At 55.0% G+C, this 25,828-nt stretch overlaps 3 protein-coding genes across 3 annotated transcripts in view; 2 read left to right on the forward strand and 1 right to left on the reverse strand.

Annotated features, from left to right (window-relative positions):
- LOC149441851 (uncharacterized) overlaps positions 1-25,828 on the reverse strand; it is a 409,050-nt gene that overhangs the window by 189,424 nt on the left and 193,798 nt on the right. The window lies entirely within an intron of this gene.
- Positions 1-25,828, forward strand: part of LOC149441855 (uncharacterized) — a 269,391-nt gene that overhangs the window by 107,725 nt on the left and 135,838 nt on the right. The window lies entirely within an intron of this gene.
- Positions 8,128-25,828, forward strand: part of LOC149441858 (uncharacterized) — a 28,329-nt gene continuing 10,628 nt past the window's right edge. Inside the window, exon 1 of the mRNA XM_089656813.1 lies at positions 8,128-8,258. Coding sequence (XP_089512939.1) covers positions 8,154-8,258 — 105 coding nt within the window. The 5' untranslated portion in view covers positions 8,128-8,153. The remainder of the gene's footprint in view (positions 8,259-25,828) is intronic.

Below are 25,828 nucleotides of genomic sequence, written 5' to 3' on the forward strand. Positions count from 1 at the left end.
AAACACACACACTGACTGAATCCATTGTTTCTATGTAATAACATAAAAATAGCGCAGCGCTAAGAGTAGTGATGATAAATCAGATATGAGTCCACTTAAAGTCTTTGGTTATAAGAACGTGTCTAGTGACAAGCGAGGGTTCAAAATTGGTGATCCGTGTGGAAACGGCTAGAAAACGCACTCACGAGAAAAAAGACACATGTACGCAGTGTGCATCTAGAGCTCATGGGTCCTCCATCCAGAAGGGAATAAAGCTGGTCCGGTTGCAGCTTTATTAGAGAAAAAGTAACATCCAATTCAAAGTAGACAGGTATCATCAAGATGTGTCAGCAAGACAAACTAACCCTGACACTCTGAACAATGGCCACCGGGCCTCCACGTGGCTCCGGAGGCGTAGCGTCTCGACGTCCAAGCTCCTCCTTTACGCGTTACGTGCGCACGCACATCTTCAGAGGTATGGAACCTGCTTTTTTATAATCTACTACACTATGGGTGTCCTTCCCTAAACTCCCTTGAGGAGCTTTTGCTTGCAGAACCCTGATCTTGGAATCCTACACCTAACTGGGAAGAGGAGGATCTGTTGCTGCATCCATAGAGGAGGGATCCATTTTTCCTGCAACCGGACCAGCTTTATTCCCTTCTGGATGGAGGACCCATGAGCTCTAGATGCACACTGCGTACATGTGTCTTTTTTCTGGTGAGTGCGTTTTCTAGCCGTTTCCACACGGATCACCAATTTTGAACCCTCACTTGTCACTGGACACGTTCTTATAACCAAAGACTTTAAGTGGACTCATATATGATTTATCATCACTACTCTTAGCGCTGCACTATTTTTATGTTATTCCATTTTAAGTACATATTGGTTGCTTAGAGTGCTTAGCCGCTTTCAGGACTAGCGCTCACTGTTGTTTTTCCCTATTTCATTGTTTCTATGTGTTTATCAGATGATGGGGGATCTAGGTGGATCCTCCGTACTGCTCTCTCCTTTACAATAAAGTCTCCTCTTACCCGGTGATGTGAGGGGCGGCTGATTGTCCATCATGACGTCCTTGTAGAGATCCTTGTGTCCTTCTAAATACTCCCACTCCTCCATGGAGAAATAGACAGTGACACCCTGACACCTTATAGGAACCTGACACACACAATGATACAGTCACCATCCAGACACATCCCTTGTCTGTTACTGGAGAATGTCCCAGAATTCCCGGCACCGCTCACCTCTCCTGTCAGCAGCTCAGTGATCTCTCTGGTGACTTCTAGAATCTTCTTCTTCTTTCTCTCTTCTATCAGGGAGGGAGGTGGAGGCAATGTGATGTCATATGATCTCCAGACTTCACAGGAGGAAAACTCTACATCTGAACACAAATAGTCACATCAAATGATATTCCCAGAATCCTCCTCACCTCTCCATTCAGGTCTCCATTTTATTAAAGCCCCACCTCAGGCTGAGGTATAATTCCCCCCCACAGGACCCCCACACTACGCAGGGTATAGGCTTGCTGCAGACTTTCTGACTATTGAGGATGCCAAGGGTCCCCACATCCCAAGAGCATCAGAAATAAAATCCAGATGCAGGTACATTGGGGGGAGGAGCTGTGAGGTCAGTGTGATGTCATAGGATTCTCTGACTCTGGATGCAGGGACATTGGGAGGAGGAGCTGTGAGGTCAGTGTGATGTCATAGGATTCTCTGACTCTGGATGGAGGGACATTGGGAGGAGGAGCTGTGAGGTCAGTGTGATGTCATAGGATTCTCTGACTCTGGATGGAGGGACATTGGGAGGAGGAGCTGTGAGGTCAGTGTGATGTCATAGGACATATAGACTCTGGATGGAGGGACATTGGGATGAGGAGCTTTGAGGGGTCCTCTATATGAGGCTCCCATACAAACCAAATCCTTGTTCCTGGGTGCGTCCTACCTCTCCTAAACTGAAGAGTGACCTTTGACCTTTACCATCCAGAAATCTGTCCGGAATCTGTGGAAGTAAGCTGTCATGTGATCAGGTGACGTGCGGAGGAACGGAGTGTAAATAGCAGACAATTGTCTCCAGAGCCCCTAATGGTGGGGATGGATTTGGCGGCGTGCTGGTGCCAAGTTTCCTCCCCCCAGGGTCACTGCAGGTGTGGAGAAAAGCTGTGTAAGAGGATATGGAGGAGAGATGAGGAGGAGATCCAGGAATCAGGAGAAAGGTCAGGGCAAGCAACAGACGAGCGCATCCAAGAGACCAAGCCGGGGTCACTACACAGAAAATCAATCCAAGGAAACAACAGGCAGGACGAGGAATAGCAAGAAGGAGCTGAGAGACAAATGAGAATATTGCTCAGCCAATGGGAGATGATCTCAGCATGACTTCCATCATGAAGGAGATGAGGGGGAGGGGAGGAAGTCACTGAAGGTGACCATAGATCCATGGAAATTCAGCTGGTTCAGCAGGGATCGCTCACATTTCCATCCATGTGTGGCCACTGCCGGATAAAAGCCACTCCCCCAGCAGCTGCAGCCAATAGCTTCAGTGCTGATCTGTGTATTCTGAGAGCGGAGGAGTCCCCCCATTGTCAGAATACAAGAGTGCAGCGGGGAGGATTCCCCCATCCACCTCCAATGTGTGGATGGGGGAATCACTTCAGTTTTTATGGTCATCCCGCTGGCTGAACGATAAAACTGAACCATGTAGGGCAGCTTTGGGAGCAAGATATATATTATCATCAACTCCTCCCCCTGAAGGGGTTCATCTGGGTTCCCACACTATATATGTGTGTATCATCATCTGCTGGAGATAAAAGAAATCACAGTGACTATGGAGGAAGAGGACGGACATGACTATGGAGGAAGAGGATGGAAATGACGGGAAGTTACTAGGTGTAAATAGGAAATAACATCTTATTAGCTCCTCTGCTGCCACTTCTAGCAACGTCTCCTCTCTACTTCCTGCCTGTACCTGACATCACATCCTGTCTGTACCTGACATCACTTCCTGTCTTCCATAGAGACTTCCTGTGTGGGTAGAAGTGAGATCACCACCTTGTGGAGCTCAGAGGAACAGCAGCCCCGAGAAGCGTCTGGTAGTGTGACCCCGGCCTTGTGCTGGGTGTGTATGGACTGTAGATCCTTATAGAGGGGTCACCTCCACTCCCACCAAGGGGGACAGAAATATATGACTGCTCGGGGAGGGATTTTGTCATCTTTGATTTTGCAGTAAAATGTAATTGCAGATTTAGTCCTGTCACACATCTGTTATATGGATACAAGGAACCCCAGTTGAGAAATGGCTCCTGATCCCCATATTACATCAGATTTTTTATTTTGGTGGGCATCAGACTTCATGATTGACATTAATGTACAGCATAGGACATTTCTGATAATTCTTTTTCTTTACAATTTCTCTTTTTGTGAGTGAATAGAGGTATAGAGGAAGAGACCCTTGACCTTGTCCCCCCCGGCAAGTCCTCATCTCCATGTTGAGGGCATGTCACCTGGTATGGTCCAAGAAGGAGGAAATACACCCCCTCCCCACCTGTTTCATGGCCTGGCCGGCATGCTCAGATAAGGGTTTGGTATAGAATGTTGGCAGAACCTTCTGGAACATATCTCAGATAGTCTCTGTAAGGTGACCATAGACATGGAGGACACCAGCAATGGTTGGGATGTAACATACCCTGTAAAGGTGGCATGATATGACAGATATTCCTGGAATTCAATGTTCAGTATTACAGATACAGTGTTCTCTTCATTTAGTGGTCAGTAGAAGACAAATGGTCACAATATAAAAATCTGAATAGTCAGCTCTGGAGTGTGAAGATTGGAGGAATGAACACCTAGATGGCAATAATGATCTGACATCCCTGTAGACATAGATACGGATGAATGATCTGTCACCTCACTGAGCCTCAAAGGAAATATTTTGATGTGCTGACTACGACCCCAGTGGGGAGAAGAGATTTGTGCACATTGGGCTCCTCACTGGCTGCAAAGGATTGTCTTTCTTATATAAAATGGTATGTGTCAGGAGTACAGAATCCCAGAGGGGCCCCAACATGGTTCTATGGGGTCTGCTCATGACAGCCGTGCTGTGAATGAATATGTTGTGATCAGACTGAAGCAATGGTGTTGGAAATCACATCGCCAACTCAGACACCAGAAACGTTGGGTCCATATCTATCTATCTACACACAAATCTATCTCTCAACCCCCCACCTCACCCCCTCGGTCTCCGCCCAAATCACACACCTACTGAGCGACATATCAGACTGGATGTTGCTCCACTTCCTTAAACTGAACCTCTCCAAAACCGAGTTTCTTGTCTTCCCCCCAGCCCGGACACCACCCCCCATTGACTTCTCTGTCACATCCAACAATGCCACCATCAAACCCGCCCCGCAGGCCAGAGTACTTGGTGTCATTCTGGACTCCAACCTATCCTTCCAGCCCCAAGTCCAATCTTTAACAAACTCGTGCAGACTCCACCTCCGCAACATGCAGACTCCACCTCCGCAACATGCAGACTCCACCTCCGCAACATCGCCAAAATCCGCACGTTCCTAACCCCAGAAACCACTAAACAGCTCATCCACTCCCTCATCATATCACGACTGTACTACTGCAACTCCCTCCTCACTGGCCTGCCTCGCCACAGGCTATCCCCGCTTCAGTCCATCATGAATACGGCTGCCAGACTCATTCACCTTTCCAATGGCTCCATCTCCGCCACCCCCCTCTGTCAATCCCTCCACTGGCTTCCACCCCCCTCTGCCAATCCCTCCACTGGCCTCCGCTCAGTGTCCTCCACCCTCCTCTGCCAATCCCTCCACTGGCTTCCACCCCCCTCTGCCAATCCCTCCACTGGCCTCTGCTCAGTGTCCTCCACCCTCCTCTGCCAATCCCTCCACTGGCTTCCGATTGCGCAACGGATCAAATTCAAAATCCTAACACTGACGTACAAAGCTGTCCACCATACTGCCCCGAACTACATCACTGACCTAATATCCAAGTACCGCCCAACACGCACACTCCGCTCTGCACAAGACCTCCTTCTCTCTAGTTCCCTGGTCTCCTCCTCACATGCACGCCTCCAGGACTTCTCCAGGGTGTCACCCATCCTCTGGAACTCCCTGCCCCAACCCATCAGATTATCACCTACTCTCCTCTCCTTTAGGTGCACCCTGAAAACCCATCTCTTCAGGGAAGCCTACACCACCCCCTCCTAACCTGCCGACCTCCTCCACTCTTCCTACCAATCCATTCCCCACAGCTATCTCCTCCTGTGCCTCCATCCCCTCCCTACTAGATTGTAATCTCCAAAGAGCAGGGCCCTCGATCCCCTCATGTTTTGCATTGTATTGGTATTGTTCTGTCACATGTTCTGTCCCCCTTTGTAATGTACAGCGCTGAGCCAACTATTGGAGCTTTATAAATACTGTATATTAATAATAATATAGCCCATGGCACCTTCAGAAGACAGAATCAACCCCAGGGCTGAGGAGGGAACACCCCCCAGAGGTGATTGGACAGGGTTAGAGCCCCCATACTTATCTCTATAAATTAGGAAGCATGAGATATGGACTTGGTCTCCTGTGTTCTCATCTGTGACTATACCGTCTACAAGAAGATGAAGAGTCTCACTCCGTAATCAGCCCATTCTTCATATTTTATTCTGTGTGTCACCCCAATGGGCTCGTTCACAAGGATAGAGTGGCCCCAACCCTACTCTATGTGAGCGAGCCCATTTGGGTGACACATATTTCGGGAGTTTGGTTTATCAGGAGGAGATCATGTGTATGGAGTTATGTCATCATCAACAGAATGAAATATCAAGAGGGAGCTAATTACAGAGTGCAGCTGATGAGAATCCTTCATGTGACAAGTCACCTCCAGGTCCAACTATGGCCCCAGGCAGAGACAATAGTATGAATAGTTTGTTATACTGTGTGAGAAAGATGTAATCCTCGGGACATTGCTGCTGAGTTATGGAGGATTTTATAGGCTGATTGCCATCATATGGATTAGATTGGATAACCCAGGTCTGTAACTTCCCCACAAAGAATAATTAATGGGCAAATGTTACAAGAAAACATTCAAAAAGCTGAACTCATAGCACAAGACTATGTTCAGGGAGACATTTCTCTGGGCTGCAGTTCCTCTGAGCTCCACAAGGTGATGTTCTCACCTTTACACAAACAGGAAGACAGGAAGTGATGTCAGGTACAGACAGGAAGTGATGTCAGGTACAGACAGGAAATTCCATGAGGTACAAAGTATAGCGGAAACATTGGTGGAAGTGGCAGCAGAGGAGGTAATGAGATGTGATTTTTTATTTACACCCAGTAATCCTCCGTCATGTCCGTCCTCTTCCTCCATAGTCACATCCGTCCTCTTCCTCCATAGTCATGTCTGTCCTCGTCCTCCATAGTCACATCCGTCCTCATCCTCCATAGTCACGTCCGTCCTCTTCCTCCATAGTCACGTCCGTCCTCTTCCTCCATAGTCACGTCCGTCCTCTTCCTCCATAGTCACGTCCGTCCTCTTCCTCCATAGTCACGTCCATCCTCTTCCTCCATAGTCATGTCTGTCCTCTTCCTCCATAGTCACATCCGTCCTCTTCCTCCATAGTCACGTCCGTCCTCTTCCTCCATAGTCACTGTGAGTTGTCATCCATGGTGAGTAGTCCCTGGAAACAGATGGTGTTGGTGGTCAGCATGTGTTTTCTCATTGGGCATCGTTCATTATTAATGATGTAGATCTGCATTGTTGATGAGTGACGAGGGATTACTTTGGGGAAATCTTTGTTTATTAATAAAGGACGAGTCATGTGATGTGGGTGACGTCTTTATTTACATTATTTCTTTCTGAATGAGCACCCCGGGGTATACGTACCCTTACACATTCATGTGGGGGAAGTAGCTGAGAGGCCTCTTATTTGAAGGGGGGATTCCAGATTCCAATATGTCCCCCACCAGGAGACCCCCCTGGGTCAGGGTTGTGGGGAAGAGGTCCTTTACAAGATACGCTCCCCATATTGAGAGCACATGGCCTGGCTTGGTTTAGGGGAGGGGTGCGTGATCTGGGGAGGACCCCCAGCCTTCTTTATTGTGTGGGCTTCCCCCATTTATATCTATACCAGACTCCCATCCAGGATAAGGGTCTGCTATGTATTTGTAGGGAGGACCCCACACAGTCTTGTTTTTGTTGTGGAAGTTCCCTATTACCATGTATACCAGGCCGCTCTATTTACAAACTAGACTGAACCGGGTACATTTGGCTCCTCAATACCTCTCACTATCACCAGCTCCAATGTACTGACATCATGGCTGCTCTCAGACCCCCCCACCAGGTATAGGGACCCCCTGTGATGTCTGCAGCTTCTGACTCTGTATTTATCCTGTTGGAGCTTCATATACACATATCTGTCTCCAGTCAAAGGACAAGAAAACAAGGATTTTCCTGATATTACAGACCTGCAGGAAACACAACAAACACTAAGTAACCTGATCTACATGTTCCATCTCCCACTGAGAGCAGCCCGTCTATTACACCCTCATACCCCCACCCTAATATTATACAACCAATACAGTCCAGATAATTCTCTGCTATCCATCTACAGAGAAAACCACATGACCCCACCAATGAGGATGGAGGAGGACCAGAGTCACATGACTGAGAGGATACTAAACCTCACCCTGGAGATCATCTACCTGCTGACTGGAGAGGTGAGGAGGATTCTGGGAGGTCACATGACATCACTCATCTCTATTAATAAAACACAGACCTGACTGGAGAGGTGAGGAGGATTCTGGGAGGTCACATGACATCACTCTTATCTCTATTAATAAAACACAGACCTGACCGGAGAGGTGAGGAGGATTCTGGGAGGTCACATGACATCACTCTTATCTCTATTAATAAAACACAGACCTGACCGGAGAGGTGAGGAGGATTCTGGGAGGTCACATGACATCACTCTTATCTCTATTAATAAAACACAGACCTGACCGGAGAGGTGAGGAGGATTCTGGGAGGTCACATGACATCACTCTCATCTCTATTAATAAAACGCAGACCTGACTGGAGAGGTGAGGAGGATTCTGGGAGTCTAACATGATATTCCTATTGGTCCCTCAATACAGAGATTTCCTCTTCTGAAGTCAGGTGATCATATGACCATCACAGTGCCTCCATGTGACTCCCTAAACCCTGAGAGACACAACATGCAGAAGATTCTAGAAGTCACCAAGAAGATGATGGAGCTGCTGACAGGAGAGGTGAGCGGTGCCGGGAATTCTGGGACATTCTCCAGTAACAGACAAGGGATGTGTCTGGATGGTGACTGTATCATTGTGTGTGTCAGGTTCCTATAAGGTGTCAGGGTGTCACTGTCTATTTCTCCATGGAGGAGTGGGAGTATTTAGAAGGACACAAGGATCTCTACAAGGACGTCATGATGGACAATCAGCCGCCCCTCACATCACCGGGTAAGAGGAGACTTTATTGGAGAGGAGAGAGCAGTACGGAGGATCCACCTAGATCCCCCATCATCTGATAAACACATAGAAACAATGGATTCAGTCAGTGTGTGTGTTTCCTACAGATGGATCCAGTCATGGGAACTAGAGATGAGCGAAGTATTCAAAAATTTGATTCGACTGATTCGGCGAATTCGTGGAAAATATTCGATTCGAGTCGAATATATTCGCTGTGAATTTAACTTAAAAAAGGGTGTTTCTAGGCTTCAGAGAGACTTTATATTAGTGCAGAACACTGTACCTTTAATTTAAATGCCCTTGGAGTCTGCTGGGGAAGAGAAATAATACTGTCAGTCAGTATGACATGCAGATGAGTGCCGTCGATCTTAGAATCACCGCACATTTCACTCATTTGGCCAGTCACGGGGCCAAAACCAGTGTTTGGAGCCACAGTGTGGCGGTGGAGGCAGCAGCAATGGGAGGCCATACAGCAACCTATGACAAAATGGAAACCAGCAGGAGTGTGAGGAGACCTGAAAGTGGCACATGGCAGAGTGGGAGCAATGGGAGGCGGTACAGGGACCCAGGTCACACTGTGGGCCCAGCAGCAGCGTGACCAGGCGGTACGGGGGCCCATGGCAGATTTGGGGCCTGGCAGCACCTATGGGAGGCCTGTAATCTGCCAGCAACCTATGACAAAATGGAAAACCGCAGGAGTGTGAGGAGACCTCAAAGTGGCACATGGCAGAGTGGGAGCAATGGGAGGCGGTACAGGGACCCAGGTCACACTGTGGGCTCAGCAGCAGCGTGACCAGGCGGTACGGGGGCCCATTGGCGATTTGGGGCCTGGCGGCACCTATGGGAGGCCTTTAATCTGCCAGCAACCTATGACAAAATGGAAAACCGCAGGAGTGTGAGGAGACCTCAAAGTGGCACATGGCAGAGTGGGAGCAATGGGAGGCGGTACAGGGACCCAGGTCACACTGTGGGCTCAGCAGCAGCGTGACCAGGCGGTACGGGGGCCCATGGCCGATTTGGGGCCTGGCGGCACCTATGGGAGGCCTTTAATCTGCCAGCAACCTATGACAAAATGGAAAACCGCAGGAGTGTGAGGAGACCTCAAAGTGGCACATGGTAGAGTGGGAGCAATGGGAGGCGGTACAGGGACCCAGGTCACACTGTGGGCTCAGCAGCAGCGTGACCAGGCGGTACGGGGGCCCATGGACGATTTGGGGCCTGGTGGCACCTATGGGAGGCCTTTAATCTGCCAGCAACCTATGACAAAATGGAAAACCGCAGGAGTGTGAGGAGACCTCAAAGTGGCACATGGTAGAGTGGGAGCAATGGGAGGCGGTACAGGGACCCAGGTCACACTGTGGGCTCAGCAGCAGCGTGACCAGGCGGTACGGGGGCCCATTGGCCGATTTGGGGCCTGGCGGCACCTATGGGAGGCCTGTAATCTGCCAGCAACCTATGACAAAATGGAAAACCGCAGGAGTGTGAGGAGACCTCAAAGTGGCACATGGCAGAGTGGGAGCAATGGGAGGCGGTACAGGGACCCAGGTCACACTGTGGGCTCAGCAGCAGCGTGACCAGGCGGTACGGGGGCCCATGGCCGATTTGGGGCCTGGCGGCACCTATGGGAGGCCTTTAATCTGCCAGCAACCTATGACAAAATGGAAAACCGCAGGAGTGTGAGGAGACCTCAAAGTGGCACATGGCAGAGTGGGAGCAATGGGAGGAGGTACAGGGACCCAGGTCACACTGTGGGACCAGCAGCAGCGTGACCAGGCGGTACGGGGGCCCATGGCCGATTTGGGGCCTGGCGGCACCTATGGGAGGCCTGTAACCTGCCAGCAACCTATGACAAAATGGAAAACCGCAGGAGTGTGAGGAGACCTCAAAGTGGCACATGGCAGAGTGGGAGCAATGGGAGGCGGTACAGGGACCCAGGTCACACTGTGGGCTCAGCAGCAGCATGACCAGGCGGTACGGGGGCCCATGGCCGATTTGGGGCCTGGCGGCACCTATGGGAGGCCTGTAATCTGCCAGCAACCTATGACAAAATGGAAAACCGCAGGAGTGTGAGGAGACCTCAAAGAGGCACATGGCAGAGTGGGAGCAATGGGAGGCAGTACAGGGACCCAGGTCACACTGTGGGCTCAGCAGCAGCGTGACCAGGCGGTACGGGGGCCCATTGGCGATTTGGGGCCTGGCGGCACCTATGGGAGGCCTTTAATCTGCCAGCAACCTATGACAAAATGGAAAACCGCAGGAGTGTGAGGAGACCTCAAAGTGGCACATGGTAGAGTGGGAGCAATGGGAGGCGGTACAGGGACCCAGGTCACACTGTGGGCTCAGCAGCAGCGTGACCAGGCGGTACGGGGGCCCATGGCTGATTTGGGGCCTGGCGGCACCTATAGGAGGCCTTTAATCTGCCAGCAACCTATGACAAAATGGAAAACCGCAGGAGTGTGAGGAGACCTCAAAGTGGCACATGGTAGAGTGGGAGCAATGGGAGGCGGTACAGGGACCCAGGTCACACTGTGGGACCAGCAGCAGCGTGACCAGGCGGTACGGGGGCCCATTGGCCGATTTGGGGCCTGGCGGCACCTATGGGAGGCCTGTAATCTGCCAGCAACCTATGACAAAATGGAAAACCGCAGGAGTGTGAGGAGACCTCAAAGTGGCACATGGTAGAGTGGGAGCAATGGGAGGCGGTACAGGGACCCAGGTCACACTGTGGGCTCAGCAGCAGCGTGACCAGGCGGTACGGGGGCCCATGGCCGATTTGGGGCCTGGCGGCACCTATGGGAGGCCTTTAATCTGCCAGCAACCTATGACAAAATGGAAAACCGCAGGAGTGTGAGGAGACCTCAAAGTGGCACATGGTAGAGTGGGAGCAATGGGAGGCGGTACAGGGACCCAGGTCACACTGTGGGCCCAGCAGCAGCGTGACCAGGCGGTACGGGGGCCCATTGGCCGATTTGGGGCCTGGCGGCACCTATGGGAGGCCTGTAATCTGCCAGCAACCTATGACAAAATGGAAAACCGCAGGAGTGTGAGGAGACCTCAAAGTGGCACATGGCAGAGTGGGAGCAATGGGAGGCGGTACAGGGACCCAGGTCACACTGTGGGACCAGCAGCAGCGTGACCAGGCGTTACGGGGGCCCATGGCCGATTTGGGGCCTGGCGGCACCTATGGGAGGCCTTTAATCTGCCAGCAACCTATGACAAAATGGAAAACCGCAGGAGTGTGAGGAGACCTCAAAGTGGCACATGGTAGAGTGGGAGCAATGGGAGGCGGTACAGGAACCCAGGTCACACTGTGGGCTCAGCAGCAGCGTGACCAGGCGGTACGGGGGCCCATGGCCGATTTGGGGCCTGGCGGCACCTATGGGAGGCCTTTAATCTGTCAGCAACCTATGACAAAATGGAAAACCGCAGGAGTGTGAGGAGACCTCAAAGTGGCACATGGTAGAGTGGGAGCAATGGGAGGCGGTACAGGGACCCAGGTCACACTGTGGGCTCAGCAGCAGCGTGACCAGGCGGTACGGGGGCCCATGGCCGATTTGGGGCCTGGCGGCACCTATGGGAGGCCTTTAATCTGCCAGCAACCTATGACAAAATGGAAAACCGCAGGAGTGTGAGGAGACCTCAAAGTGGCACATGGTAGAGTGGGAGCAATGGGAGGCGGTACAGGGACCCAGGTCACACTGTGGGCCCAGCAGCAGCGTGACCAGGCGGTACGGGGGCCCATGGCAGATTTGGGGCCTGGCAGCACCTATGGGAGGCCTGTAATCTGCCAGCAACCTATGACAAAATGGAAAACCGCAGGAGTGTGAGGAGACCTCAAAGTGGCACATGGCAGAGTGGGAGCAATGGGAGGCGGTACAGGGACCCAGGTCACACTGTGGGCTCAGCAGCAGCGTGACCAGGCGGTACGGGGGCCCATTGGCGATTTGGGGCCTGGCGGCACCTATGGGAGGCCTTTAATCTGCCAGCAACCTATGACAAAATGGAAAACCGCAGGAGTGTGAGGAGACCTCAAAGTGGCACATGGCAGAGTGGGAGCAATGGGAGGCGGTACAGGGACCCAGGTCACACTGTGGGCTCAGCAGCAGCGTGACCAGGCGGTACGGGGGCCCATGGCCGATTTGGGGCCTGGCGGCACCTATGGGAGGCCTTTAATCTGCCAGCAACCTATGACAAAATGGAAAACCGCAGGAGTGTGAGGAGACCTCAAAGTGGCACATGGTAGAGTGGGAGCAATGGGAGGCGGTACAGGGACCCAGGTCACACTGTGGGCTCAGCAGCAGCGTGACCAGGCGGTACGGGGGCCCATGGACGATTTGGGGCCTGGTGGCACCTATGGGAGGCCTTTAATCTGCCAGCAACCTATGACAAAATGGAAAACCGCAGGAGTGTGAGGAGACCTCAAAGTGGCACATGGTAGAGTGGGAGCAATGGGAGGCGGTACAGGGACCCAGGTCACACTGTGGGCTCAGCAGCAGCGTGACCAGGCGGTACGGGGGCCCATTGGCCGATTTGGGGCCTGGCGGCACCTATGGGAGGCCTGTAATCTGCCAGCAACCTATGACAAAATGGAAAACCGCAGGAGTGTGAGGAGACCTCAAAGTGGCACATGGCAGAGTGGGAGCAATGGGAGGCGGTACAGGGACCCAGGTCACACTGTGGGCTCAGCAGCAGCGTGACCAGGCGGTACGGGGGCCCATGGCCGATTTGGGGCCTGGCGGCACCTATGGGAGGCCTTTAATCTGCCAGCAACCTATGACAAAATGGAAAACCGCAGGAGTGTGAGGAGACCTCAAAGTGGCACATGGCAGAGTGGGAGCAATGGGAGGCGGTACAGGGACCCAGGTCACACTGTGGGACCAGCAGCAGCGTGACCAGGCGGTACGGGGGCCCATGGCCGATTTGGGGCCTGGCGGCACCTATGGGAGGCCTGTAACCTGCCAGCAACCTATGACAAAATGGAAAACCGCAGGAGTGTGAGGAGACCTCAAAGTGGCACATGGCAGAGTGGGAGCAATGGGAGGCGGTACAGGGACCCAGGTCACACTGTGGGCTCAGCAGCAGCGTGACCAGGCGGTACGGGGGCCCATGGACGATTTGGGGCCTGGTGGCACCTATGGGAGGCCTTTAATCTGCCAGCAACCTATGACAAAATGGAAAACCGCAGGAGTGTGAGGAGACCTCAAAGTGGCACATGGTAGAGTGGGAGCAATGGGAGGCGGTACAGGGACCCAGGTCACACTGTGGGCTCAGCAGCAGCGTGACCAGGCGGTACGGGGGCCCATTGGCCGATTTGGGGCCTGGCGGCACCTATGGGAGGCCTGTAATCTGCCAGCAACCTATGACAAAATGGAAAACCGCAGGAGTGTGAGGAGACCTCAAAGTGGCACATGGCAGAGTGGGAGCAATGGGAGGCGGTACAGGGACCCAGGTCACACTGTGGGCTCAGCAGCAGCGTGACCAGGCGGTACGGGGGCCCATGGCCGATTTGGGGCCTGGCGGCACCTATGGGAGGCCTTTAATCTGCCAGCAACCTATGACAAAATGGAAAACCGCAGGAGTGTGAGGAGACCTCAAAGTGGCACATGGCAGAGTGGGAGCAATGGGAGGCGGTACAGGGACCCAGGTCACACTGTGGGACCAGCAGCAGCGTGACCAGGCGGTACGGGGGCCCATGGCCGATTTGGGGCCTGGCGGCACCTATGGGAGGCCTGTAACCTGCCAGCAACCTATGACAAAATGGAAAACCGCAGGAGTGTGAGGAGACCTCAAAGTGGCACATGGCAGAGTGGGAGCAATGGGAGGCGGTACAGGGACCCAGGTCACACTGTGGGCTCAGCAGCAGCATGACCAGGCGGTACGGGGGCCCATGGCCGATTTGGGGCCTGGCGGCACCTATGGGAGGCCTGTAATCTGCCAGCAACCTATGACAAAATGGAAAACCGCAGGAGTGTGAGGAGACCTCAAAGAGGCACATGGCAGAGTGGGAGCAATGGGAGGCAGTACAGGGACCCAGGTCACACTGTGGGCTCAGCAGCAGCGTGACCAGGCGGTACGGGGGCCCATTGGCGATTTGGGGCCTGGCGGCACCTATGGGAGGCCTTTAATCTGCCAGCAACCTATGACAAAATGGAAAACCGCAGGAGTGTGAGGAGACCTCAAAGTGGCACATGGTAGAGTGGGAGCAATGGGAGGCGGTACAGGGACCCAGGTCACACTGTGGGCTCAGCAGCAGCGTGACCAGGCGGTACGGGGGCCCATGGCTGATTTGGGGCCTGGCGGCACCTATAGGAGGCCTTTAATCTGCCAGCAACCTATGACAAAATGGAAAACCGCAGGAGTGTGAGGAGACCTCAAAGTGGCACATGGTAGAGTGGGAGCAATGGGAGGCGGTACAGGGACCCAGGTCACACTGTGGGACCAGCAGCAGCGTGACCAGGCGGTACGGGGGCCCATTGGCCGATTTGGGGCCTGGCGGCACCTATGGGAGGCCTGTAATCTGCCAGCAACCTATGACAAAATGGAAAACCGCAGGAGTGTGAGGAGACCTCAAAGTGGCACATGGTAGAGTGGGAGCAATGGGAGGCGGTACAGGGACCCAGGTCACACTGTGGGCTCAGCAGCAGCGTGACCAGGCGGTACGGGGGCCCATGGCCGATTTGGGGCCTGGCGGCACCTATGGGAGGCCTTTAATCTGCCAGCAACCTATGACAAAATGGAAAACCGCAGGAGTGTGAGGAGACCTCAAAGTGGCACATGGTAGAGTGGGAGCAATGGGAGGCGGTACAGGGACCCAGGTCACACTGTGGGCCCAGCAGCAGCGTGACCAGGCGGTACGGGGGCCCATTGGCCGATTTGGGGCCTGGCGGCACCTATGGGAGGCCTGTAATCTGCCAGCAACCTATGACAAAATGGAAAACCGCAGGAGTGTGAGGAGACCTCAAAGTGGCACATGGCAGAGTGGGAGCAATGGGAGGCGGTACAGGGACCCAGGTCACACTGTGGGACCAGCAGCAGCGTGACCAGGCGTTACGGGGGCCCATGGCCGATTTGGGGCCTGGCGGCACCTATGGGAGGCCTTTAATCTGCCAGCAACCTATGACAAAATGGAAAACCGCAGGAGTGTGAGGAGACCTCAAAGTGGCACATGGTAGAGTGGGAGCAATGGGAGGCGGTACAGGAACCCAGGTCACACTGTGGGCTCAGCAGCAGCGTGACCAGGCGGTACGGGGGCCCATGGCCGATTTGGGGCCTGGCGGCACCTATGGGAGGCCTTTAATCTGCCAGCAACCTATGACAAAATGGAAAACCGCAGGAGTGTGAGGAGACCTCAAAGTGGCACATGGTAGAGTGGGAGCAATGGGAGGCGGTACAGGGACCCAGGTCACACTGTGGGCTCAGCAGCAGCGTGACCAGGCGGTACGGGGGCCCATGGCCGATTTGGGGCCTGGCGGCACCTATGGGAGGCCTTTAATCTGCCAGCAACCTATGACAAAATGGAAAACCGCAGGAGTGTGAGGAGACCTCAAAGTGGCACATGGTAGAGTGGGAGCAATGGGAGGCGGTACAGGGACCCAGGTCACACTGTGGGCCCAGCAGCAGCGTGACCAGGCGGTACGGGGGCCCATTGGCCGATTTGGGGCCTGGCGGCACCTATGGGAGGCCTGTAATCTGCCAGCAACCTATGACAAAATGGAAAACCGCAGGAGTGTGAGGAGACCTCAAAGTGGCACATGGTAGAGTGGGAGCAATGGGAGGTGGTACAGGGACCCAGGTCACACTGTGGGACCAGCAGCAGCGTGACCAGGCGGTACGGGGGCCCATGGCCGATTTGGGGCCTGGCGGCACCTATGGGAGGCCTTTAATCTGCCAGCAACCTATGACAAAATGGAAAACTGCAGGAGTGTGAGGAGACCTCAAAGTGGCACATGGCAGAGTGGGAGCAATGGGAGGCGGTACAGGGACCCAGGTCACACTGTGGGCTCAGCAGCAGCGTGACCAGGCGGTACGGGGGCCCATGGACGATTTGGGGCCTGGTGGCACCTATGGGAGGCCTTTAATCTGCCAGCAACCTATGACAAAATGGAAAACCGCAGAAGTGTGAGGAGACCTCAAAGTGGCACATGGTAGAGTGGGAGCAATGGGAGGCGGTACAGGGACCCAGGTCACACTGTGGGCTCAGCAGCAGCGTGACCAGGCGGTACGGGGGCCCATTGGCCGATTTGGGGCCTGGCGGCACCTATGGGAGGCCTGTAATCTGCCAGCAACCTATGACAAAATGGAAAACCGCAGGAGTGTGAGGAGACCTCAAAGTGGCACATGGCAGAGTGGGAGCAATGGGAGGCGGTACAGGGACCCAGGTCACACTGTGGGCTCAGCAGCAGCGTGACCAGGCGGTACGGGGGCCCATGGCCGATTTGGGGCCTGGCGGCACCTATGGGAGGCCTTTAATCTGCCAGCAACCTATGACAAAATGGAAAACCGCAGGAGTGTGAGGAGACCTCAAAGTGGCACATGGCAGAGTGGGAGCAATGGGAGGCGGTACAGGGACCCAGGTCACACTGTGGGACCAGCAGCAGCGTGACCAGGCGGTACGGGGGCCCATGGCCGATTTGGGGCCTGGCGGCACCTATGGGAGGCCTGTAACCTGCCAGCAACCTATGACAAAATGGAAAACCGCAGGAGTGTGAGGAGACCTCAAAGTGGCACATGGCAGAGTGGGAGCAATGGGAGGCGGTACAGGGACCCAGGTCACACTGTGGGCTCAGCAGCAGCATGACCAGGCGGTACGGGGGCCCATGGCCGATTTGGGGCCTGGCGGCACCTATGGGAGGCCTGTAATCTGCCAGCAACCTATGACAAAATGGAAAACCGCAGGAGTGTGAGGAGACCTCAAAGAGGCACATGGCAGAGTGGGAGCAATGGGAGGCAGTACAGGGACCCAGGTCACACTGTGGGCTCAGCAGCAGCGTGACCAGGCGGTACGGGGGCCCATTGGCGATTTGGGGCCTGGTGGCACCTATGGGAGGCCTTTAATCTGCCAGCAACCTATGACAAAATGGAAAACCGCAGGAGTGTGAGGAGACCTCAAAGTGGCACATGGTAGAGTGGGAGCAATGGGAGGCGGTACAGGGACCCAGGTCACACTGTGGGCTCAGCAGCAGCGTGACCAGGCGGTACGGGGGCCCATGGCTGATTTGGGGCCTGGCGGCACCTATAGGAGGCCTTTAATCTGCCAGCAACCTATGACAAAATGGAAAACCGCAGGAGTGTGAGGAGACCTCAAAGTGGCACATGGTAGAGTGGGAGCAATGGGAGGCGGTACAGGGACCCAGGTCACACTGTGGGACCAGCAGCAGCGTGACCAGGTGGTACGGGGGCCCATTGGCCGATTTGGGGCCTGGCGGCACCTATGGGAGGCCTGTAATCTGCCAGCAACCTATGACAAAATGGAAAACCGCAGGAGTGTGAGGAGACCTCAAAGTGGCACATGGCAGAGTGGGAGCAATGGGAGGCGGTACAGGGACCCAGGTCACACTGTGGGACCAGCAGCAGCGTGACCAGGCGGTACGGGGGCCCATGGCCGATTTGGGGCCTGGCGGCACCTATGGGAGGCCTTTAATCTGCCAGCAACCTATGACAAAATGGAAAACCGCAGGAGTGTGAGGAGACCTCAAAGTGGCACATGGTAGAGTGGGAGCAATGGGAGGCGGTACAGGAACCCAGGTCACACTGTGGGCTCAGCAGCAGCGTGACCAGGCGGTACGGGGGCCCATGGCCGATTTGGGGCCTGGCGGCACCTATGGGAGGCCTTTAATCTGCCAGCAACCTATGACAAAATGGAAAACCGCAGGAGTGTGAGGAGACCTCAAAGTGGCACATGGTAGAGTGGGAGCAATGGGAGGCGGTACAGGGACCCAGGTCACACTGTGGGCTCAGCAGCAGCGTGACCAGGCGGTACGGGGGCCCATGGCCGATTTGGGGCCTGGCGGCACCTATGGGAGGCCTTTAATCTGCCAGCAACCTATGACAAAATGGAAAACCGCAGGAGTGTGAGGAGACCTCAAAGTGGCACATGGTAGAGTGGGAGCAATGGGAGGCGGTACAGGGACCCAGGTCACACTGTGGGCCCAGCAGCAGCGTGACCAGGCGGTACGGGGGCCCATTGGCCGATTTGGGGCCTGGCGGCACCTATGGGAGGCCTGTAATCTGCCAGCAACCTATGACAAAATGGAAAACCGCAGGAGTGTGAGGAGACCTCAAAGTGGCACATGGTAGAGTGGGAGCAATGGGAGGCGGTACAGGGACCCAGGTCACACTGTGGGACCAGCAGCAGCGTGACCAGGCGTTACGGGGGCCCATGGCCGATTTGGGGCCTGGCGGCACCTATGGGAGGCCTTTAATCTGCCAGCAACCTATGACAAAATGGAAAACCGCAGGAGTGTGAGGAGACCTCAAAGTGGCACATGGTAGAGTGGGAGCAATGGGAGGCGGTACAGGAACCCAGGTCACACTGTGGGCTCAGCAGCAGCGTGACCAGGCGGTACGGGGGCCCATGGCCGATTTGGGGCCTGGCGGCACCTATGGGAGGCCTTTAATCTGCCAGCAACCTATGACAAAATGGAAAACCGCAGGAGTGTGAGGAGACCTCAAAGTGGCACATGGCAGAGTGGGAGCAATGGGAGGCGGTACAGGGACCCAGGTCACACTGTGGGACCAGCAGCAGCGTGACCAGGCGGTACGGGGGCCCATGGCCGATTTGGGGCCTGGCGGCACCTATGGGAGGCCTTTAATCTGCCAGCAACCTATGACAAAATGGAAAACTGCAGGAGTGTGAGGAGACCTCAAAGTGGCACATGGTAGAGTGGGAGCAATGGGAGGTGGTACAGGGACCCAGGTCACACTGTGGGCCCAGCAGCAGCGTGACCAGGCGGTACGGGGGCCCATTGGCCGATTTGGGGCCTGGCGGCACCTATGGGAGGCCTGTAATCTGCCAGCAACCTATGACAAAATGGAAAACCGCAGGAGTGTGAGGAGACCTCAAAGTGGCACATGGCAGAGTGGGAGCAATGGGAGGCGGTACAGGGACCCAGGTCACACTGTGGGACCAGCAGCAGCGTGACCAGGCGGTACGGGGGCCCATGGCCGATTTGGGGCCTGGCGGCACCTATGGGAGGCCTTTAATCTGCCAGCAACCTATGACAAAATGGAAAACTGCAGGAGTGTGAGGAGACCTCAAAGTGGCACATGGCAGAGTGGGAGCAATGGGAGGCGGTACAGGGACCCAGGTCACACTGTGGACCCAGCAGCAGCGTGACCAGGCGGTATGGGGGCCCATGGCAGATTTGGGGCCTGGCAGCACCTATGGGAGGCCTGTAATCTGCCAGCAACCTATGACAAAATGGAAAACCGCAGGAGTGTGAGGAGACCTCAAAGTGGCACATGGCAGAGTGGGAGCAATGGGAGGCGGTACAGGGACCCAGGTCACACTGTGGGACCAGCAGCAGCGTGACCAGGCGGTACGGGGGCCCATGGCCGATTTGGGGCCTGGCGGCACCTATGGGAGGCCTTTAATCTGCCAGCAACCTATGACAAAATGGAAAACCGCAGGAGTGTGAGGAGACCTCAAAGTGGCACATGGTAGAGTGGGAGCAATAGGAGGCGGTACAGGGACCCAGGTCACACTGTGGGCTCAGCAGCAGCGTGACCAGGCGGTACGGGGGCCCATGGCCGATTTGGGGCCTGGCGGCACCTATGGGAGGCCTGTAACCTGCCAGCAACCTATGACAAAATGTAAAACCGCAGGAGTGTGAGGAGACCTCAAAGTGGCACATGGTAGAGTGGGAGCAATGGGAGGCGGTACAGGGACCCAGGTAACACTGTGGGCTCAGCAGCAGCGTGACCAGGCGGTACGGGGGCCCATGGCCGATTTGGGGCCTGGCGGCACCTATGGGAGGCCTGTAACCTGCCAGCAACCTATGACAAAATGGAAAACCGCAGGAGTGTGAGGAGACCTCAAAGTGGCACATGGTAGAGTGGGAGCAATGGGAGGCAGTACAGGGACCCAGGTCACACTGTGGGACCAGCAGCAGCGTGACCAGGCGGTACGGGGGCCCATGGCCGATTTGGGGCCTGGCGGCACCTATGGGAGGCCTTTAATCTGCCAGCAACCTATGACAAAATGGAAAACCGCAGGAGTGTGAGGAGACCTCAAAGTGGCACATGGTAGAGTGGGAGCAATGGGAGGCGGTACAGGGACCCAGGTCACACTGTGGGCTCAGCAGCAGCGTGACCAGGCGGTACGGGGGCCCATGGCCGATTTGGGGCCTGGCGGCACCTATGGGAGGCCTGTAACCTGCCAGCAACCTATGACAAAATGGAAAACCGCAGGAGTGTGAGGAGACCTCAAAGTGGCACATGGTAGAGTGGGAGCAATGGGAGGCGGTACAGGGACCCAGGTCACACTGTGGGCTCAGCAGCAGCGTGACCAGGCGGTACGGGGGCCCATGGCAGATTTGGGGCCTGGCGGCACCTATGGGAGGCCTGTAACCTGCCAGCAACCTATGACAAAATGGAAAACCGCAGGAGTGTGAGGAGACCTCAAAGTGGCACATGGTAGAGTGGGAGCAATGGGAGGCGGTACAGGGACCCAGGTCACACTGTGGGACCAGCAGCAGCGTGACCAGGCGGTACGGGGGCCCATGGCCGATTTGGGGCCTCGCGGCACCTATGGGAGGCCTGTAATCTGCCAGCAACCTATGACAAAATGGAAAACCGCAGGAGTGTGAGGAGACCTCAAAGTGGCACATGGTAGAGTGGGAGCAATGGGAGGCGGTACAGGGACCCAGGTCACACTGTGGGCTCAGCAGCAGCGTGACCAGGCGGTATGGGGGCCCATGGCCGATTTGGGGCCTGGCGGCACCTATGGGAGGCCTGTAACCTGCCAGCAACCTATGACAAAATGGAAAACCGCAGGAGTGTGAGGAGACCTCAAAGTGGCACATGGTAGAGTGGGAGCAATGGGAGGCGGTACAGGGACCCAGGTCACACTGTGGGCTCAGCAGCAGCGTGACCAGGCGGTACGGGGGCCCATTGGCCGATTTGGGGCCTGGCGGCACCTATGGGAGGCCTGTAATCTGCCAGCAACCTATGACAAAATGGAAAACCGCAGGAGTGTGAGGAGACCTCAAAGTGGCACATGGCAGAGTGGGAGCAATGGGAGGCGGTACAGGGACCCAGGTCACACTGTGGGACCAGCAGCAGCGTGACCAGGCGGTACGGGGGCCCATGGCCGATTTGGGGCCTGGCGGCACCTATGGGAGGCCTTTAATCTGCCAGCAACCTATGACAAAATGGAAAACCGCAGGAGTGTGAGGAGACCTCAAAGTGGCACATGGTAGAGTGGGAGCAATGGGAGGCGGTACAGGGACCCAGGTCACACTGTGGGACCAGCAGCAGCGTGACCAGGCGGTACGGGGGCCCATGGCCGATTTGGGGCCTGGCGGCACCTATGGGAGACCTGTAATCTGCCAGCAACCTATGACAAAATGGAAAAAAAAAGGTGTGAAAAAGGCCACCATTTTTGAACGGTAGCGAGGGTCCAACAAGGTGGACAGCCAAAAGTCATCCCTCTGTCTGATGGTTATTATTCGGCTGTCGCTACGCAAGCAACCGAGCATGCTATGGGCCATTTGTGCCAAGGAATGCGAGGGACTCCCTGCCTCCATCTCCACAGCATACTGCCACGGTGCGTCTGGGTCCTCTGTCTCCTCCTCCTCTACCAGATGCTCCTGCTCCTCCACTCCTGTCCGCTGAGTGGAAAAACCACCCATTTCACTCAATAATTCCTGAGCACCAATGTCCTCCTCTACCTCCTCCTCTTCTTCCTGTCCTGCCCCCACAGGGGTCATGTGGCGTTGAGATCTGTGCGCCACGTCTACCGCACTCTGACCAGCCATTGTTAACGGCATTTGTTCCAGGACGTGCAACAGAGGAATGACCTCGTTCATCCCATAGTCCTGCCGACTCACGAATAGCGTGGCCTCCTCAAAGGGCCTGAGCAAGCGCAGGTGTCACGCATGAGCTGCCAATGGCTGACATCTAAGTTACACAGGGAGTACCTTTATCCGCTTTTAACATCAGGAAATCTGTGATGGCCTTTCGCTGTTCGTAAAGGCGGTCTAACATGTGTAGGGTTGAATTCCACCTTGTTGCAACGTCACAGCATGAGGAGTCGGTACGGGGGCCCATGGCAGATTAGGGGCCTGGCAGCAGCTATGGGAGGCCCGTAATCTGCCAGCACCCTATGACAAAAAATTGAACACACCAGCAGTGTGTGAGGAGACCTGAAAGTGGCACATGGCATGAGAGACTGTGGACCTGGCAGCAGCATGAGGAGGCGGTATAGGGGCCCATGGCAGATTAGGGGCCTGGCAACAGCTATGGGAGGCCCGTAATCTGCCAGCACCCTATGACAAAAAATGTAACACACCAGCAGTGTGAGGAGACCTGAAAGTGGCACATGGCAGAGTGTGGCGATGGAGACAGCAGCAATGGGAGGCCGTACAGGGACCCATGAGAGACTGTGGACCTGGCAGCAGCATGAGGAGGCGGTATAGGGGCCCATGGCAGATTAGGGGCCTGGCAGCAGCTATGGGAGGCCCGTAATCTGCCAGCACCCTATGTCAAAAAATTGAACACACCAGCAGTGTGAGGAGACCTGAAAGTGGCACATGGCATGAGAAACTGTGGACCTGGCAGCAGCATGAGGAGGCGGTATATAGGGGCCCATGGCAGATTAGGGGCCTGGCAGCAGCTATGGGAGGACCGTAATCTGCCAGCACCCTATGTCAAAAAATTGAACACACCAGCAGTGTGAGGAGACCTGAAAGTGGCACATGGCATGAGAGACTGTGGACCTGGCAGCAGCATGAGGAGGCGGTATAGGGGCCCATGGCAGATTAGGGGCCTGGCAGCAGCTATGGGAGGCCCGTAATCTGCCAGCACCCTATGACAAAAAATGGAACACAGCAGCAGTGTGAGGAGACCTGAAAGTGGCACATGTTTGTGGCATGATTCATGGCGGATTTAGTCAGTTGTGTCAGGAACTGGTGGTTTGAAATCCAGACTAATCCACGCCTGATTCATTTTCACAAACGTGAGTCTCTCCACACTTTGGGTGGACAGTCGTGTCCTACGCGGAGTTACAATACCTCCTGCCGCACTAAACACGCGCTCCGATGCCACGCTACTGGACGGGCATGACAGCCTTTCAAGGGCAAATTCAGCTAGTTGGGGCCAAAGGTCAAGTTTCGTTGCCCAGTAGTCAAGGGGATTGTCTACCTCGGTTGGCAGGGTGCTGTCCAAGTAGGCCCAAGCCTGTTGTTTGAGCTCCTGCTCCAGGTCCACCTGATGCTGCTGCTGCTGCTGCGGCTGGTTCGTAGTTTCCTCACTGCGCTGGTGAAGAAAGCTACTCATCATCGACTGCAGACTGAGGCAGCCGCTGCTGGTGGAGCTGCCACTGCTCCTACCACCCCACCCCTCCCCTGCTGCCATGGCAGCGGAACGCGAGCGCACAGGGCCCACAGTGTCTGAGGATGGACGTTGGCGCAGAAAGGCAGAGACCAACTGACTACATAGGTGGTTTTTATAGTACGTAATTTTGGCCTCCCTCTCAGCAGGTGTGAAAAAGGCCACCATTTTGGAACGGTAGCGAGGGTCCAACAAGGTGGACAGCCAAAAGTCATCCCTCTGTCTGATGGTTATTATTCGGCTGTCGCTACGCAAGCGACCGAGCATGCTATGGGCCATTTGCGCCAAGGAATGCGAGGGACTCCCTGCCTCCATCTCCACAGCATACTGCCACGGTGCGTCTGGGTCCTCTGTCTCCTCCTCCTCCTCCTCTCCCAGATGCTCCTGCTCCTCCACTCCTGTCCGCTGAGTGGAAAAACCACCCATTTCACTCAATAGTTCCTGAGCACAAATGTCCTCCTCTACCTCCTCCTCTTCTTTCTGTCCTGCCCCCACAGGGGTCATGTGGCGTTGAGATCTGTGCGCCACGTCTACCGCACCCTGACCAGCCATTGTTAACAGCATTTGTTCCAGGACGTGCAACAGAGGAATGACGTCGTTCATCCCATAGTCCTGCCGACTCACGAATAGCGTGGCCTCCTCAAAGGGCCTGAGCAAGCGGCAGGTGTCACGCATGAGCTGCCAATGGCTGACATCGAAGTTACACAGGGGAGTACCTTTATCCGCTTGTAACATCAGGAAATCGGTGATGGCCTTTCGCTGCTCGTAAAGGCGGTCTAACATGTGTAGGGTTGAATTCCACCTTGTTGCAACGTCGCAGATCAGGCGATGCTGTGGAATTCCGTTCTGCCGCTGCAGCTCAAGGAGGGTGTGCTTTGCGGTGTAGGAATGGCTGAAATGCATGCAAAGTTTACGTGACATTTTAAGAATGTCTTGCAGTGGGATGGTGGATTTTAGGAACCGCTTGACAACCAGATTGAACACGTGAGCCATGCATGGCGCATGGCACAACCTTCCTTGACGCAGAGCAGACACCATGTTCTTTCCGTTGTCGGTCAACATGGTTCCAATTTTCAGTTTGCGCGGAGACAGCCATCTGTCGATTTCTCTGTTCATTACACTCAGAAGTTCCTCCCCTGTGTGACTACGTTCGCCAAGGCATACCAGGTGCAGAACAGCGTGACACCGTTGTGCCCTGCACATGTGATATGCCGGTCGGGTAATGGGACTTGGCACGGGGGTGGTGGCTGAGGACACGGCGGAAGAAGAGGTGGTAGAGGCGGACATGTTTGCTGGACCAAGGACGTGCAAACGTGGAGGCAAAAGCGTCGTGACCTGTCCAAGTTGCTGGTGCGGCTGTGCCGGCACCACGTTCACCCAGTGGGCCGTAAATGACATGTACTGTCCCTGACCGTAGTTACAGCTCCACACGTCGGCGCTGCCGTGCACTTTGGCAGAGACCGACATGCTCAAAGACTGGCCCACCATCTCTTCTACATGTGAATGCAGGGCTGGCACTGCCTTTTGGGCGAAGAAATGACGGCTTGGCACTCTCCACCGCGGCGCGGCACAAGCCATCATTTCTCGGAAAGGTGCTGAGTCCACCAGTTGGAAAGGGAGGGACTGCAGCACCAGCAACTTGGACAGGAGGACGTTCAGCTTTTGCACCGTCGGGTGCGTGCTCGCAAACTGTTGTCTCATGGAAACGGATTCCAAGAAAGACTGCTGACGGAATCCGTGAAGAGGAGTAGCAGGAGAAGGAGCATCTGAACGAGCGGAAGATGCCAACGAGCGACAACTCC

This window comes from Staurois parvus, unplaced genomic scaffold (assembly GCF_062004578.1).
Source record: "Staurois parvus isolate SC_StPar_1 unplaced genomic scaffold, SC_StPar_1.0 ptg000941l, whole genome shotgun sequence".
NCBI classification, from domain to species: domain Eukaryota; kingdom Metazoa; phylum Chordata; class Amphibia; order Anura; family Ranidae; genus Staurois; species Staurois parvus.